The 18,580-nt window shown below is 41.0% G+C and overlaps 1 protein-coding gene across 1 annotated transcript in view; it reads left to right on the top strand.

Moving 5' to 3' along the window:
- Positions 1-4,751: 4,751 nt before the first annotated feature.
- VPS50 (VPS50 subunit of EARP/GARPII complex) overlaps positions 4,752-18,580 on the top strand; it is an 83,392-nt gene continuing 69,563 nt past the window's right edge. The window contains exons 1-2 of the mRNA XM_084787576.1: positions 4,752-4,910; positions 11,394-11,462. Coding sequence (XP_084643702.1) covers positions 4,878-4,910; positions 11,394-11,462 — 102 coding nt within the window. The 5' untranslated portion in view covers positions 4,752-4,877. The remainder of the gene's footprint in view (positions 4,911-11,393; positions 11,463-18,580) is intronic.

Below are 18,580 nucleotides of genomic sequence, written 5' to 3'. Positions count from 1 at the left end.
TGCCTCTTGCTTCTGTGATTTGAATACAGAATGAATGTGTATACAAAGGACACAGGGAGTAGGAACACCTGTTATGTGCTTTGCAAGAACACAGGGCTGTGGCTTTCAGAATAGTTTCTCAGTAATTTTTCAGTATAGCTTTATAAAATTATACTGAGTAATTCATAATCAGAAAATGGAAAGCAATCTCTTTGGGTGATCTCATGATAAATAAAACCCAGATCTGGTTTCCTGTCATAAAATTATGCCATTATTTGAAATTTGAAAAAAAAATAATTTCTATGAAAATTGAAGTACTTCATGAATTTGCTAAGTAGCTATTCATCTTCATGAAGTTACTAATTATCATGTAAAGACTGTACCAAATAACCAAAACAGGGCACTAGAATGTGTTTTAAAGTATTTTTTTCTGCACTATATTTTTCTATTACAAATGGCTGTGATAGTTTTATCGGTTAATCTTACATTTTAAAACAAATCACTGGTGTGTTTCCCAGTGGGGCTGAGGCATGCATTGTGCATAATATATAGCACATATATTATGTATATTATAATGTATAGCGCATGCCAACAGATAATACCTGAAGCTGGCTTCTCTCAGTTGAAGCTTAGAGGAAGTGAACGGGAACCCCATCACAGTCATGCCTGTGTGTTCCGGCTCCATCTTTCTAGCCCAGCTCCTTTCATTGTCACATAACCAGGTGGTCTGACAACTTTGCTTCACTTGGTAAGCTACACAGTGAGCTGTCATTTGTGAGAAGGTTCTGGCCCAAGCTTTCAGCAGGAAGTGGAACATATATAGCAAAATTTGACTTAAAGCCAGTAGAATTCCCAACACAAGTAATTTCTAACAGGGGTGCCCCACTGAAGAAACGCAGTGGTGAGAGGGGGAAGGAAGGCAGATATTTTAATTTTAACTGCTCAAATGAAGCCTGTTGTTCAAATGCTATTAAATAGAAAAAAGGAACAATTGTTATTCTGGAAACCAACTTTGGAAATACTCTTTGCATTAAGGCTTCCAACTTGTTGAGAAAGTGTCTAAAGCCAAAGACAGTACTGTTGGGAAACCCGAGTCCTTGATACAGGTGAGTGGCTTTACAATGCTACAGACTTCAGAAATATGTCAAGAGTGTCCTCAAGCCCAGGCAAGGACGACAGGTTTCCCTGTGCTCTCTAAATCTTCACCCATGCACATCTGTTGTAGTGTTAACCATGTTCATTTCTGTTTATTTGCTCAGACGCATATTTTCCTTCTCAGATCCTTGACTACAGTGAACACTCTTAGTCACTGACAATTAGCATTCAAACATAATTCTCGTTTGGTTTTTATCGCATTTCCCCATAAGTACCCCCTCTTGTGCTCCTTAGCTTAAGTTGTCTGTTCCTCAGGTGTTCCTTAAGACACACACACAAATTTTCATATCAGATGGCACAACAGCCAATTGGAAAAAACAAACAAACAAACAAACAAACAAACAAACAAATACACACACACACACACAAAACACCCCACAGGATTTAAACATACCACATAAGCTCCCACATCCCCAATTAGTAACACACACTTCTCCTCTTAAATAAGATCTTCATAGTGTAAAGCCAAAGTATGGTTCATTATGAGGCTCTAGGATCCTTGAAGAAATGTGAGAAACAAAGTGAGTACAGCAGGGTTTTCCTAGTGTCAAATGTACATTTAATGGACTTATAAATAGTCCAGTATTTTTCCTAACTTTATATTTAAAATATACACTTTGTGACAGAAGGAAATAGCAGATGTTACAGTAAGAATTTAAACACCAGAATGAACCACTCTTGTGCTTTTTTTTTTTTTTTTTTTTTTTTTTTTGTCATATACATTAAAATTTTTGCAGTACATGTGTGATTGGTACAAGAACAGCATGCCGGGACCAAGTGCCCTCTAGTGGTAAGTGAGTGAATATAACTGCTTGTGAGAGTATTTGTGAATTCAGGATTTTTATATCCAAGTAATACAAGAAATATTAACTTCAAGTGCTGCCAAACTGTCAGGATTCTTAAAATAAATAGTTCCAACGTGTTTTCTCAGTATAAGAAAAGACATATGGCATTACATATGGCAAAGGCAGAGTTTTAGGCCAGCCTGGGCTCTATAATGTTTGGGGCTGGGAGGTGGGGTGACATTGTCTCACCACAGTAGCTCATAGCACAATTGATAATCTACCAACTGTTTCTGTAAGAAACGGTCCTATATCCTCACTTTTTACTGTCCTTAGTTATATTGGCATTAAAATGTTTAACCTAAAACCATTTCTGTCCATAAGTGCATTCCCAGGAACACAAGGAGTGTGGTGTGTGTGTGTGTGTGTGTGTGTGTGTGTGTGTGTGTGTGTGTGAGAGAGAGAGAGAGAGAGAGAGAGAGAGAGAGAGACAGACAGAGAGAGAGACAGAGAGAGAGACAGAGAGAGAGACAGAGACAGAGAGAGAGACACAGAGACACAGAGAGAGACACAGAGACACAGAGAGACACACAGAGAGAGACAGAGACAGAGACACAGAGAGAGACAGGGGGGGGAGAGAGAGAGAGAGAGAGAGAGAGAGAGAGAGAGAGAGAGAGAGAGAGAGAGACGGGGGGGGGGGGTGTGTGTGTGTGTAGGATTAGGGCAGGACAGCTTTCCAACCTTGCCAACCACACATGGCTTACTATTTAGTTCATTTAAATTATTAGGCTGGTTTTGTTTTACACAGTGAATATTTACTGCGTACATTTCAAGCAGATGTAATCTTTAACACAGCTCTCTTAATAGAATTATTTACAATAGGAAAAACAATAGAGGAGAGTTGGCAAAATTCTCAAGATGACATGAATGACAACCGTATGTAAGATGAACTGGGGCAGGAAAGCATTCACTACAGTAATCAACATTGTAATTGCATTTGGCCCGGAAGAGAAGTACACCTGCGGAAGAGCTGCCCTCTAGAGGAGGCACCTGCAGATCCCTTGCTGGTGTCCAAGCCTCCGCACAGTAAGGTTGGCAATTGCTGCCTCCCAGAGGGCCTATGCTTGATTTTTATAATAAACGTTTTTATAATAAACATTAAACTAATGCAGTTTAGAGAGGCACTGGTTGTCATGATTTAGGAATCACTCCTCAACATAAAGTAGAGGAGTTTTAATCTAGCAACATGGCCGTTCTGGCAAAGGATTGCATCCAAAGACTAGTGGGTCTGTGTGATCCAGCTGAAATACAGACACCCTTAGTACATGCAGTTAAGTTTGTAGAATTCAGAGGCAACTTTTCCAAGCAGAGAAATTCAGTGAGAAGTGGAGAGAAGCCAGTGTGTATCAGTCAGCTTGGAGAGGAGTTTTGAACCACACAGCTGAGTTGAACCAGCCAGTCAGACTTCAGGAAGAACTGGAAAGGGTGAGCTTATTCAGCAGTAAGTCTCAGAGGCTGAAAACATTCTAGGCCTATGTCTCAGCTTGCAGAAGATTAGATTGTATGGAGGCTATCAGGGTCCAAATCTAGGGATAGATAAAAATGCTCTGGGTTCAGCCCAAGCCACTTATGCGTACAGCTTGGGTATGGCTGTCATCTCATCTCCTCATCAGAGGAAAAGTCACAACATTTACAACATCATATATGAAGCCTTTAAGCATCTGAGTATTCAGTTTACACCTCTGCAACAACTTTAGGCAAGTACCTTAATTTCTCCACACATCTTTAATCATTTTTAACATGGAGATAACAGTAACTCCATAAGATGCTCAGGCATATGGGCTTGTGTGTGTGTGTGTGTGTGTGTGTGTGTATGTTTCTTGTATTCTTCTCTTTTTTATTCTAGTTTGTTGTTGTTGTTCTTTCTTTGCACGTTTTGTTTTTTAGAGAGAGAAATAAAGAAAGAAAATGCATGGATCTGGGTGGGTGAGGAGGTGGGGCAGATCTAGGATGGGGGGGGGATTTAGGGTGAGTTGGGAGCAGGGAAACCTGATGAGAAAATATTGTATGGAAAAGTTGTAATAAAAAAGAAGATGCTCATGCAGCTAGATGTGGTTATACACATGAAGTCATTAACGGAGTTTCTCTCAATTCGTAAATTTTCATTGTTACCTATTATTATTAGCTCTGGGTTTGCTGCCTCCCACAGTCTCCTAAATTGAAATCATTTTACAATTGAGTCACCAAAGTTCCCGCGTTACTTTCTCCCTTGTATGACGAACAGTGAGAGCAGGACTTTAAAGTGACACATGGTCTCACAATTACTGGCATCTACCATGAACTGCCTTTGTTAAAGCAGGTAGAAAAATGATAGGTGGGCATTGGACGAAATCCTTTGATTTTTACTAGAGCCTTTACAGGGAATGCCAAGAAGTCCTATAGCTGGCAATCGGCATCTTAGGGTTCCTGCCTCCCATTCTCCTCAGGGCACATTTGGAAACTCCACACCTGTCTGAGTGCTTTTTATGGAGGTGAGACTCACAGTCTCCTCACTCCTCCAGCCCAAGTATGCTTTCTCTCTCACTGCTATAGTGCATCTTGTAAGAACGGACTACGTACAGTCTCCTAAGAATTTGCTTAGCTCACTGGCCAGACCACCTAAGTCTTACGTATTCGTCTCGCCCCAGCTTTCTCCAAGTCTAGGTGGTGACTTGGACCTGGAAGATTTTCAGTTCTTTGAAGCGTTGCTTCTTGGGAAATATAGTCCTTAGGCTGGCTCCCTTCTTTGATTGCAGCCGGAAGACTACACTTCCCAGGATGCTCAGAGAAAGGAAGGCTGACCCAGGCGGGCAGCTCCACGTGATTACTCACTATGGCTTCCTTGTGTTGGAGCCGGCTGTCTGGTGGTCTTGTGTGATTTGTTACTTCTCTGCGGAAGGGTAATCGTCTCTCGACTTCAACATGCAGAAAATCAAATCTCTTATGACCCGGCAGGTGAGTCCTGTTGTTTGAGGCAAAAACCTTGTCCCTCCGGACCGAAAGAAGAGCCGAGACGCCCAGCCCCCCGGGCGGCGGTGGGCGGAGGCTTAAGTTCCAGCGGGTAGCAGGTCTCAAGGATGTTGGGCGGCTAAGAAGTACCCCAGAAAACTTCCCTGAGCCTCCTGGTTCCCACCTCGATTCTTTGTGGGTAGTGTCTTCCTAGACACATTCATTTAGACAAGGCCAACCAGACGGTTGGGCTGTCTTTGTCTCCCCGGTTTTGCTCTTGCTGTCTTCCCAGGACAGCCTCTGCTGCTTTGCAGCGTCCCCCCCCATCCTAACGGGTGGTGGCGTGTCAGTAGGTGCCTTAGGAAGGGAGGCGGCGAGGTGGGGGCCGGGGGTGTCTATGCAGTAGAGAAGACTCGAAAAGAAGGCGAAGGGACAGGGCTTTTTGTAGACTACATTGGTAGCGTGGTGGTTTGGGGGCGACTCTCCAAACCATGTAGCTGTTTTCTGGATTTGAAAATGAGAGTGACAGTTGCTTTTGTGTTCCCCCCTATCTCAAAGTACCGCTGTGTAGTAAGTAGTGAGCTAGTAAATGTGAGCATTCTTTGTGTATTGCTACTTAAAAATAAAAAAATCCTTGTTCTGGTAAAACAATAGTCTTGTTCTGTTTTTGCCAGAATGATAGCCACGGCTGAGTCTGCTCTGTATCCTGTCTCTCGGATGTTAGGGCTTCCTAATACTGTGTCTGTGTCTCAACTTCCTTCAAGAAGTTGCAGACATTTATTTTTTAGGTATTTATTGCTCGTCTCATTTCAGAAGCCTTTGTTTTGACTGTGGCATATATTAGGATTTGCCATTTTTCTTTGTTTAAATAAGAAACAAGTGTAGTTTAGATGACTTTTAAATCAGCGGGGCTTAGAAATGTTGGTAGAATCCTCCAAAGTTTCACTTGTAATTTATTTTTCTAGACAAAAGAGAACAGGAATACAAATGATTTCTTTACATGTTTGAAAATTAAGAATTTTAGCAAAGGTGGGACAATTTACATATTTCTTTTGGGCAGTACGTACACGATCTTTTCAAACTTAGATGATTGGTGTCAAGAAAAATATTCTGTGAGTAGTAAGACAAACAAACAAATAAGTGAGTAGAAGCAATTAGCAGTCTTTCACATTTGTTGAACACTGGTCCTGTGCTTCCTGCTGCTCCTTACATGAGAATGAGTTTGAAGGCTGCTCCATCCCAAGGTGGGGGGAGAGAAAGCAGACGAACTAGGAGCTGACTTGCAGCCACTCAGGTGCTGTATCACCACATTCTGATTTTATACCATGTGTCTTGTAAACTTCCTTGGGACTGCTGCATTTGGGCTTTTTATTCCTTTGGTTAATGCTGTGTTCCATTTGGTGCCTCTGTTACCATAGGTGTGCACCAAAATACCATTGGATGATTTTGTTGTTGTTGTTTTTGTTTTGGACCTTGCCTTATGAAAATGTGGGTGCGTGAAGAACCAAAAAAATTACAAGTAACTGGTGATAATATATTTATAATCTTTGTAAGTGCCGGGCAGACTGTGCGGAGATTGCTATTAAGCCTCAGTTTATTGAATTCTAGTAGGTTATATCTGTGCTTAGTTGGAGATAAAAAAATCTCCAGAACATAGCCAAGAAATTGGAGCTATACTGTACAAAAAGTGCAGTAAAGTTAGGGAGTTTATATAAATGCGTGGCCCTCCTAATTATATACGTTTAAGGCTCAGTTCTACCTATTTGATTACTATGCTGTTAGTGCATATGAAGAAGAGGTGAAATTCTGGTCTACGGAATTTTTAATTTTATCTCTACTCTCTCTAGCCATTTTGATCTTGTTTTGCGCAAACGGCTTGCAGGGAAGGCTGCACTTTGTTTGCTGCCTTATGCAGATGAGATCCGTTACTCACCATCCCCGTTTTGCTGGCCTCTGTCCTTTCAGTCCAATCAGCAAATTGAACTGAGCATTATAGGCCAGGCACTATTCCAGCCGTAGAGGAGGCAGCAGTGAACAGAACAGACAAGCGCTGAGGCAGACATGGTGAGGATTGTTTGAAGAAAAGAAGATAAGGAGGCCTTGGGAATTTTGACAATTTAGGATCAATTATATCTTTAAATACACAGAAAGCCACAGTGGGAAGATGATGCAAAAGACCTGAGAGAAGTGAGGGTGAGCCAGGTGATACCAGCAGAACAAATTCAGATGCCCTGAGGCAGGGACAGGCCCAGTGTAGGCAGAGTAAAGGGAATAAAGGAAGAAACCTTGGGAGCTGAGCGCAGGAAGCAGGACCACACTGAACATTATAGGTCAGAGCAGTGCTTCTATTCTGAGTGAAATGACAGTCAGAGGAGCCATGTGGTCTGATGGAGCACTCCAGAAAGGCCATTTGACCCCTGTTTTAGTAATGGACTTAGGAAAGAAAAAGAGCAAGAACAGAGAGACTACGGAGGCTGCCGCAGTGAGCCAAGTGGTACAGCGTATGGGCCTTATCCAGGGTGGGCGTGCCCAGAAGAGGGTGGACTACGGATCCTCGGTAGATAGACAGCTAGGAGTATTTCCTCACGTGTTGTGTAGAATGGCAAGGATGGCCCAAAGTGGTTTAGCCCCTGTAGTTAGGAGAGTGGGACTGGCTCTTTCTGAGATGGAGGGCACCGGAGGAGGAGTGGCTTTAGTGACGAGGCCTTTAGACTTATTTATGTGAAGGCTACTCAGAAATTTAAGTAGAGAAATAAAGTAGAGGCGTCACCAAGTGTGTCTCAGTTTATAGGCAGGAATCTGAGGCATAAATAAGACTTTGGGAGTTACAAGTCTATAGGTGACAAAAGCAGACAGATGGACAGAGAGACAACATTGGCTGAAGGCAAGCGGAGTGACTATAGATACATAAAAAATCCAAACTGCCTTTTCCATTTCATGTTAAGAGATGGATTCTGCAGAGGAGAATATGAAGGAGCTCTCAGTGATTGGTGAAGTCTATTGCGACCCAAACGACGGCCCGCAGGTAGCCGTTAACAAGTTAACGGCAGGTTAACAAGTACTTACAGAATAGATTTGGACAAAGAGGCAAGCATTAAAAACATGGATTTGAAAGATGTTGTAGATCCACCAGGTAAGCCTTGAGTGAGAGCTAGCTTTGGGACCAGACAGCCTGGGGGACCATCAGGGACCTGAGAACAGCATTTTTCCCCCTCCCTCTCTCCCTCCATCCCCCTCTCTCCCTTCCTCTTTTTCTCCCTTTCTCTCTTTTTCTCTCTTCCCTTCTCCTTTTCTTTTTAAAAAAGATTTTGTTCTTGTAATTTATACTATATAAGTTATGTACATTTATTTACATTTTATCTTATGTGCATTGGTGTTTTCCTTGCATTTATGTCTGTGAGGCTGTCAGATCTGCTAGGCCTGGAGTTACAGACAGTTGTAAGCTGCCATGTGGGTGCTGGGGATTGAACCCAGGTCCTCTGGAAGAGACTTCTAACCACTGAGCCATCTCTCCAGCGCTGACAACAGCATTTCTTATGGAATGGTGAGGGAGAAATTGTGCCTAGGATGGGATCAAGACAACTCTGCTAGGGAGAAGGATGGAGAGAAATGATAAACACCCAGGCCTTGCTGAGAAGAGAAAGAAACTCAGACAGCTGCAAGTGCCCTTTCGTTGTAATAGGACATACATTATTAGCTTCATGAGAGGAACAGGAGGCTCCAAAGCTGTAACGGAAATGTCTGTATTACTGATCTGATTTGGAGAAAGAAAGTGCAGAGGCAGCTTTATCAATGCTGAATTTTACATACATTTAAATTGGGGAAATTTAAAAAGAAACAATTAGAAATGAGTATCAGATAGCAGATAATGATAATAGCAGTGTTTTTGTTTAATAGAAGCAGAACACTACAGTTACAATAGTGAATTTGTGCCTTAGATGAAAGTAGCAGAAAACTTACTTTATTTTTAGTACGAACTTTAAAAAAGTAGATAGTAAAAGGGTTAACAACCTATAGTCTTAAATTACACTTGAGTGTCAGATATATTTAAGTATATATAGGTCCTAATTTTTTCTTCATTTCTATTTTCCTAAAAGAAAAACCATTTCTCTGTGATCCTAATAATTCTGAGTATAAGGGTTAAAACTTGACAGATGTTTCCAAGGTAGCAGGTTCTGCTTGGTTCCTCACAGGAACCGTCTCTTTCATCCTCTATAACATTCTTCATAACTCTGAGTCATCGCTTGGTTGGGGTGTCCCACACAGGAAGGCTAGGCGGGCTGTGCAAGGCCACCAGAGAGCCAGCGTGCAAACCAGGACGCCTCGGCTGGAGTGTGCTCTGCTCTACTGGCTCCTGCCACGGGGCTTCTGGCTTTTATCATTCATATTTTGTACATTTGGCAGAAAGCTGCCATGCTTGCTGTTGATAACTGTGTAGTAACTTAGCGGTGAAACCTGTTTCTAGATACTGATTTATATTACACTCACATTCTGGCATTTAGGGAAAGAGAAAATAGACATGTTATATTCATTTTGGGATTTCTGTCAGATTAGTTACACTTTTAAAACATGTTTAATCCCAGCACTCGGGAGGCAGAGGCAGGTGGACTGCTGTGAGTTCGGGGCCAGCCTGGTCTACAAAGTGAGTCCAGGATAGGGAAACCCTGGCTCGAAAACCAACAAAACAAAACAAAACAAAACAAAAAAACCATGTTTAAAGACATGTTAATTACACATTAAAATGATACTTTAGTAATAGTATCATTTGAATTAAATCACAAAGTTTTGCTTTCTTAGGTGATATATATGCATATATGTTTAATTGTCTAAGCCAGCCTTGCCATTTTTGGTGCTGTGCCTTCATATGAGTTGCTAGTAAAACCCAGGATAGTACAAACAGTTCAAGTCTTATAACAGGATCCAACACATACTGCATTGCCAGGCATATTAGACTGCAGTTGACTTTATCCCAGTAAGTGTTCTAGAAACTGCAGGCTCCAGTCAGTTGGTGCCCCTGTTACAACAAAATGCTGAGTACTTAGAGACTGGAACCTGAGCAGTAACTTCTCCCCAGTAGTTTACTTTAATTTTTTTAATTTTGTATTTTTAGTGTTTGCTGTCTTTTGGAATTTTGCCAGCTATTGGGCAGTACAGGCATTTAAATAGTATGTGCTTTCTCCTTTCCTTGAGACTTAAAGTGTGAAAGAAGGATGTGCACTTCGTATTTAAAACTTCACTGAATTGGCCGAGAGATTGTTTTGAAAATGTCCAGCTGTGTTTCCGAAGCATGAACAATTCTCGCAGTCACCTGAAGTGCTGGTTACAATGCAGGTTCCTGACCCCAGTCCTAATGTGCCTACTCGTCAGGTGCATGGCAGGACCCTGGGGCCTTTAAAATGTTGCCTGGGTGATATTAGTGCACACGGTTCTCAGTTGTGCCAGGAAGACTGTGTGCCTTGAAGCAGAGGGCTGTAAGAAGACTCCTGGGAGGACACAAGTCTGACGCCGGTGGTGCGTTGGTTTTATATTTCTTGGAGAAAGGAGGGAGAGTGATAACAGGAAGGAGGGAAGGGGGGGCTGGGTAATGTGGGGAGAATGGTGGGGAAATACTGTTAGGGATGTCACTGGTGATAGCTCGTAGCAAGAAAGATAAGCTCCCCTACAACTACAGAGAAGCCTAAGTCGGAGGTAACTTTGAGAAGCACACTATATATTTTCGGGACTAAGGACTCCAAAGGGTCCGGATGAGGTAACTGAAGGACAGTGGTGTGTTGTAAATCTTTCTTCAGAAGTATGAACTAGCTGCTTCGGCCTATAGACTAGCACTAGTTTTTTAAATAGCATAATTAGAGGTGGGGCCTTGAAGTGGAGTGTAGATGCTGAGTTCCTGCTGTCTTCCTAATTCCCCCTGGTATGTGTAAGGCTCTCAGAATTCAGTTGGTGTGCACAGAAGGGACAAGGTAAAGAACAGCTAGAAAGCAGAGCAGTGAGGCATGGGGCGCAAGTCTCACCTTAGGCAGTGGGAACTGACGCTGTTAGTGAGAAGCCTTCACGGTTAACGAAGGGCTTGCTTAGGCTTTAATTAGCATCAGTTGGCTATTGTATTTTTATCTGTAAATCATACCACTCTGGCTTGCTTGGATCAGTTTTCAATGTGAATTTGTTAATGATTTAAATAAGAGTATATGTTTAGAGAAGGCTTTCTTTTGGTTGCTTTCAAGTTGTGTTTAAGATAGACTTCTGTTTCTCTGTTGACAAAGCCACATAATTCTCTCATCTTAAAATACTCTATAAACACATACTTACGTGTTTCACAGCAGACCATAGGTGCTAAGTGACAACTGTTCGTTTAATGTATGTTCCCTGTATCTTGAAGCAGGAAAATCTCATTTTAAAACTGTTATGTCTGTCTCAGTAGGTGTGTTCTATCTTTTTACAGTTCTTTAGCACAATTAAATTGTGGTTGTTTTTCTCTTTCTCTCTTTAAAGGGTCTGAAAAGCCCTCCGGACAGCCTCAGTGATCTTGGTGCCCTTGAGAGTCTTCGGGTCCCTGGAAAGGTATTGATCTACATGTGTGCTGTTTGTACTTCCTGAGAACAGACTCCCGCCTGGGCACTGATTGCTTCTCTGAAGCTCTGCTGCCCACAGCAGGTGGTTGCTGTGATAAGCTAGGTGGTGTTTTTGCTTTCATTATGCAGGGCTGCAATGTGATTCACTAGTAAAGCAAACGCTGCAAAATTAATAAAGTTAGGGCTTATTATGTCCAATTCTTAGCTTGAAGGCAGATATGTGTGTGTGTGTGTGTGTGTGTGTGTGTGTGTGTGTATTTTACTTACTTTATTGCTATAATTTGAAGATGACAGGTAAAATAATTTATTACTGAGCTTTTAATGCATTACGAGCCCCTAAGTATATTTAATTATGTTTTTCCTTTGGGCAGAAAATTTTGAATAAACAAGTGAAATCCAAGTCTGATATATTTCAGATTTTAATCCCCTGATAGTCAAGTGAACATCCCAGTTTTACAAGTTTAATGGATGCCACTTGAAAGCTTCCTGGCGTCCCCCTGGAGAACAGGCAGCCTTTGTTAACCTTGCTATCACTGGCTTTGGACTGCTGCTGCTGAGAGAGAGAGCTCTGGTGTGAGGCACAGTCCCCACAGATAGAGGAGTTCAGGTGTTTTTAATCTGAGGATCACTGGGAGGGGCTGCCTGTGTGTTTTGTTTTTAAACAGCTGGGTACTGACCCCAGGGTTCATGCATACGACGCTGGTGGTCTACAGCTGAATTCAGCCTCTAGGCCCAGAGCATCATAAATAAAAGTGCTCTTCTGTTTGCTGTGTCTGGCATCTTGAAACAAGAAACTTCTTTTCTTCCTTACTAGAAATTTCTGTTATATTATCATATACTTTAATTTCATTATAGGGGGTTATATAAGGGCATTTTCATCAACTTCATACTGTACCTTGATCACATTCCTCTCCATGCCCATTACCTGCCCCCTCTCAGCCCTCGTCCTCCTTGGGAGTCAGTCCTTTCTGTTTTTACTTCTGCTTTCATGTCACTTGTCCACACCTGGCTGTACATACTTGTAGCGCCTAGGACCTGTAAGCGGGAGAGATTATGCAATGCTTGTCTTCGAGACTGAGTTACTCTGCTTAGTATGATCATTATGTTCATTTTTCTGTAAATTACACAATGACTGGAGAAAATTGTATTGTATATATGTTGGTTGCATTGTTAGCTACAGTGACTCATGCTGCAGTGAGCACTGATGTGCTGTGTGCTATGTGGCCAGGAGTCATTTGGGGGTGCATGCACAGGACTGGTACATAGGTGGGCCCGTTTCTAGTTAACTATGGGTGGGTGGGTTCACCTTCCCACCAGCAGTGCACATCCTTGAGAGCACATGAGCTGTTTCCTTGATATAGGACTTTTCTGCTCAGTTATCTGTGGCTTCTCACACCTCAGTGTTAGTTTCCATCTCCTTCAGACACTTTCACCCTTGAAGTAAATTTCGCATTTACTGTTTTTTCTTTATTTGAGTTCAGCCCTAAGTGTAGTGTCTGATAACAATAAAAAGCTAATAACCCGTTTGCAGTAGTTCAGACAAAGACTTAGGTATTTCATATATATACTGTGTTATTAAATGAATGTGATTCAGTTAGGAAATAAGGACTAGCCATATATCCTACTGATACACAGTTGTTTTTATTTGATGATTATATATTGTGGACATACCTTAATTTTAACTTTATTTCATGTTTTGAAATCAATCTCAGGTTGATGAGTGAATCTCGTTAAAAATATATGAATTTCTTAATAGGACTGGTCTGTTGTCTTTAAACCCCAAGATCTGATGGTTTTGGGCATAGTGATGGCAGTGGATTTATGCATAGTCTTCTTATGGCCCCTCTACTGTGTTTCTTTGAGATGTCTGGCCCTATGTAGAGTGTCTAGTCTGGGGTCACAAGATCGGCGGCAGGTGAAAGTGGTTCAGGATATCTACACATTGGTCTTGTGGCATACTAAGGAGTTCCTAGATGATAAAGTACTAACAGGAAGTGATGCTTCTGTGGGGAGCGGCAGCTAGCCTTATGAGAAGAACGCCTCTCCAGCTCCTCATGCCTGTTTGTTCTCTGCTTACTGACACAAGGATGAGGGGAGGGGGCTGCAGGGTTTTGATGATGCTCCAGTGGGTAGACTGGAATCAGGCTTGCAGTCACTACTGAATTTGACAGCTAAGAAGACTCACGTTCTGTGATTGCTTACTCAGTGAAGCTTAGTTTAACTTTAATTTAGATATATGAGAGAGAGAGGGAGGGAGGGAAGAGACAGACAGACAGACACACACACACACACATACACAAAGAAAGAGAGAGACACACACAGACACACACACACACACACACACACACACACACACACACAGAGAGAGAGAGAGAGACAGACAGACAGACAGACAGACAGACAGACACAGACACCCCACTTGGATGTGACTGTACTTAAGTATATATAGTAAACAATTTCTATCAGTACAGTTGCTTTAAAATTATTGTGTGGAGGCTTGTGCTTGGTAACTTGAAATTTGATGTCTTAAAAAACCGATCCTACATTTTAAAAAATGAAAGTACTAATTTGAAATGAGTATTTTAAAATAACCCTTTTATACACTGTGAAAGTAGTAAAGCAGTCAGTCCCTAGAAAAAAATTACAAAAGTAACCAGCATTGTGAAGGGTGACATTTTTTTCCTGTAGTCTCCCTATGAATTTCCATTAACAATTTTGAGCACTGATTGTGTGCTAGACACACAGTATGACCTGGCAGTCCAGCAGTGGAAAGACAGGTGCTTCCCAAAGCTGAAACTTTGTTACACTACAAAGGGGAAAGCCCAGAGTGAACAAGGTGGCTGATGGCAAGTTGTGACAGAGACCTTGAAGGAAATACGGGATGGCTAAGCTCAGTGAGGCCGTGCCCCTTTACTTGAAGTGTGTTCTCCTTATGTTGTTTTACCGAAGTGTGGTATGCTCTAGAGATGAATTTGAAATGTGCATTTATGAGTTGCATGGAAAATACAGTATCTTACTGGGTTAAAGCTGTTGAGTGCTGGGTTAAGATGAAGGTGGAATTTATTCTACTTAAGCAGCTTAAACGCCGTGAGGAAATGTCTAAGTGCTTCCACTCAGTGGCCCAGCCACACTCGTTAGTGTCCAGGTAGACCAGTGAGGATAATCTCTTCTGTTCAAGAAGCTCACGTTTTCCTTTTACTGCTGTAACATTCTGGCCCCCAAAGCATATTCAATTATGCTTCTCCTTTGTGCAGAGAATTTGAATAAACAAATGAGACCCAACTTATAATATCTGATATATTTCAGATTTTAATTCCCTAATATTCCCGTGAACGTCTCAGTTTACAAGCTTAATGCATGAATTCTTTTTTTTTTCTTTATCCTAATATCTTTCTAGTTGGACGAAAGAGCTCTCAATTCAAGAAAGAAACAGATTAGCTTGAGTTGTGATAAATTGGAAGGCTCCAGAATAAAGGAGTGGATTATTAGCCTGGATCCTGCTGCTGCTGATTAGAGTTGAATGATTCCTAGTTGCACATTGCATGCTGGCTCCGCTGCTCCCTAGCTGTAGCAGGGCGGTGGAGAGGCGCTGCAGACCGCTCAGGAGCAGGCACACTGAGCGCAGGGCCTCTGGGGAGCTCCAGCAAGGCCGTGGGTCCCCGGGCTGGTTTGTGACCCAGGGCCTGAAGTTGGGCCGCTGTTGAGGAAGATGCAAACATAAGGTGGAGGGACGGAAAAGCAGTACGTTTGAGGGGCATTTAGAAAGCGGAATGCAGGCGTGAGGCTTTTACTAGTTATGAATGGTGAACGACCGAAAAGCCCCGAGGCTGAGGGTGCTGTGCCAGTCCTCAGCATAGACCACACTCTTTAAAGAGGGTCTAAAGAGATCGTAAAACTAAAGAAAAACAAGGAAAGTATGCATTGGATTTTCTGTTCGTATCCCCGGTTGTTCCTGTGCCCTCTCTCCAGTATTAGCATCTCTGCATAGTGGCAGGCAGTTTAATATTCATTGACGCTTAGAATTATTTTTAAAGATAGATTAAAAATTTTAAGGTTTCCAATGTTATTATCTATCTTAAATGTTTTTCATATAATAAATTTAGAAGAAATATAATAAAATCCTAGACTTGGGTCGACATTTCAACTGTACAAGAAATAGGTACAAATATTTGGCAAAGGGTCAAAAAAGAAATTTATGATGTCCGATTTTTGTGATTTTTAACTATATAAATGCAATAAATTCGGTTGAAATCCATTTTTATTCATTACTTTTTTGAATAAATTGGATAAAAATACTTTTATTACTTAATTTTATTTTAAGTCTGCATTTAAATAGTCATACTTTAACAGCCTTACACAAATGCTCATACATCATTCAGCTGAAGCCGCCTTCCAAACTGTAGTGTAGCCAGCACTCCACTAGATGGCACTGAGAACCCGGTGAACACAGGCTGGGAGCTCACTCCTGCTTTATATAAGCTACAGCAACAAACTGAGGAAGCTGCTGCATTTGATAGATTATTGTTGTTGTTCTACTGGGAATATAAGAAAATGTGCAATTTCCCCACATAATCAGACATCTGACAATTCATTATAATCTTATGTGGTACATGGTTTTAGGGTATCTGAGATCTGAAAATAGCTTTTACATGGTTCCATTTGGAAGCAGATCAAACCTGTATCTGTTCAGTGATTTATGACTTTCATAATACTGATCAAATATTGAAAACCATATATTTTTCCTGTTCACTGTATATATATAGATTTTGGCAACTTTATTTATTTATTTATTTTTGCTTCCAATTAGGGCTCTAACAGGATGTTAGCTTCATGAGGATGGAGCTTCTGGCTCTAGCATTTGTAACAGTGTCATTTTTGTCTTGCTGTCTTGCTGATGAAAGGATGCTAACAGTTTTTTTTTTTAAGCAAAGCGAGACAAAACAAACAGCAAATGTGTGCTCTAGGAGAACAAAGTCTCTCCTCACCATCCTTCCAACCCACAGTCCCTGTCTCTGTCTCCCTCCCGCTCTCCCTCTCCCTCCCGCTCTCCCTCTCCCTCCCACTCTCCCTCTCCCTCCCACTCTCCCTCTCCCTCCCACTCTCCCTCTCCCTCCCACTCCCCACCCCTTTCTCTCTCTCATCTGCCTTCTAGGTAAAGAATCAAGCCTATGTGAACTGTGGTCTGATTTAGAAAGGGAAGTTGGGGTTCCAGTATTTACTCTATTAATTTTGTGCAGTTTTCATTCTGATCTGTGAACTGAAGAATTTTATGTCAATTTGCATTACATAATTATGTAATTTGTTCGAATAAATCCTGAAAGGGTTATGTGTCTAAGCTGTGTGTGTGCTGACTTAAACTGCGAGGGGCTGTCACACAGTTACAACTAGCAACTTAGGATAGGTTGAGTTTTGGGGTCAGTTTGTTTGAAGTTTTGATAATTTGAAAGCGGTAACTAAGTATAAAAAACCTGCAATATTTTTTCCCTTAAGCACAGATGCATTCCCTAAGAAATAAACCCCAAGTATGAAATCATTTAGTTCCTTAGAAGCTGTAAATATCCTAGAAATGTTTTTCATAACGTCTTTCATTTGAAGGCTTAAATTGTTTTGTGGATTTGAATGCCCATAAAACCTTTTGTTTTTATGTTGAGATAAGAAGCCTGGCTAAAGAGCGACACTGACTGACAATACCTGCCATGGTGGTTCTTCTTCTTTGCACACAGAGTCACATTCACTGTGTATGGTTTATGTGTGTTCGTTCGTGTAGCTTTATCCACCTCAGAGATAAAGTAGAAGAGCAGCTGGGTCGTAATGCATTCAACCTGTGTGTGAGGGAGAACAGCAAATACCTGTTCCTCACCAGTTTGCGAAAAATAATCATGCCTGCTTTATTGAACATTTATAAAATATTGAACATTAATGCTTATTTTTGAAACAGTGGCACAATGACACATCTTATTTATTTTAACTAGAGAAAAACATAATTCTAAGGCACATACACGGATGTTTGTACATATGCCTGTTTTTAAAAAGTCCCAGTCGTTGCCTTGCATCTTATTGCCTCCTGGTGAGCCTGCAGTGTTACCCCCTTGTGTTTTTTTCTAATCAAGGCTCTTTATTGCTTCATCCTGCAGCATAATTTCATAATTGCATTTTGTTCTGGTCCTCAGTTTGAACTTGAATTTCTGTCTATTCTTCTGTCTCCTGAATGGCTCTTTTTTCCCTCAGGTTGAGAGCACTTATGCCCTGGTGTCTTTTGTCTCCTTCCTTCCCTCAGCTCTGCTTTGCCTTGCTGTTTATTTGTTCATCCGGCCCCTCTTTAGGAACTGTTTGAGGGCAATGGCGAATTTTACTCACCTCTGGATGATGTCATCTAGGAGACTTCTACATGTTGAGAATAAAATCAGTGTTTGTTATATGTAGCTCCACTGACTGATCAAGGGAAGGTAATGGCAAGCGCCTGAGGGCAGTGTGGGGCATTTGTTCTTTTGCCTTTTTACATTTCTTCTGTCTGCAGTTAATTCCATGGCTTTAATTGTTTCTTTCCAGCTGTAATTAGGAGGTATACTGATGTACATTTTCTGTATTTTAGTGATTGGCAGTTTTGTTGCATTTTATATCCTTTACTTGTTGACAAAGTTTTGGGTTTTCACATTTTAAAGAGTATTTACACTACATTAATCTTAATACTAATTTAGTTATAAACTATAAACCATAAAACTTGCTGTTAAATAAATCCTTAAGCACTTCATTAATAATATAACAGTTGGCAAGACTGAGCTATTTAATTCTAAACTTACTCTACCTATCTCATTATTGTAACCTTTTTTCTTAACATATTTGATATGCCATAAAGAATTTTATTTGGTTCTAGTTTTTGTTTGCCTTAAAATTTTTTGTAGGGAATCTTTTGTTCATTTTGTATATAAAATATCTCACACTTAGAAATTACCATGTCAATTTCTGTTTTAGATAAAGAATTGCATATTTTTTGTAGTTCTAATGTTAAGAAGTGCCTTTTTAATTCTAAAATATTATGCAGCAATTATATTAAAATATGCAATATAGGTGCTTCTGTCTATTTTTCTCATTTACATACATAAATAC

This window comes from Acomys minous, assembly GCF_964271855.1.
Source record: "Acomys minous genome assembly, chromosome: 6".
Classification (NCBI taxonomy): Eukaryota; Metazoa; Chordata; class Mammalia; order Rodentia; family Muridae; genus Acomys; species Acomys minous.
Note: the sequence above shows the minus strand (reverse complement) of the source record. Positions and strands in the feature narration are given on the sequence as shown.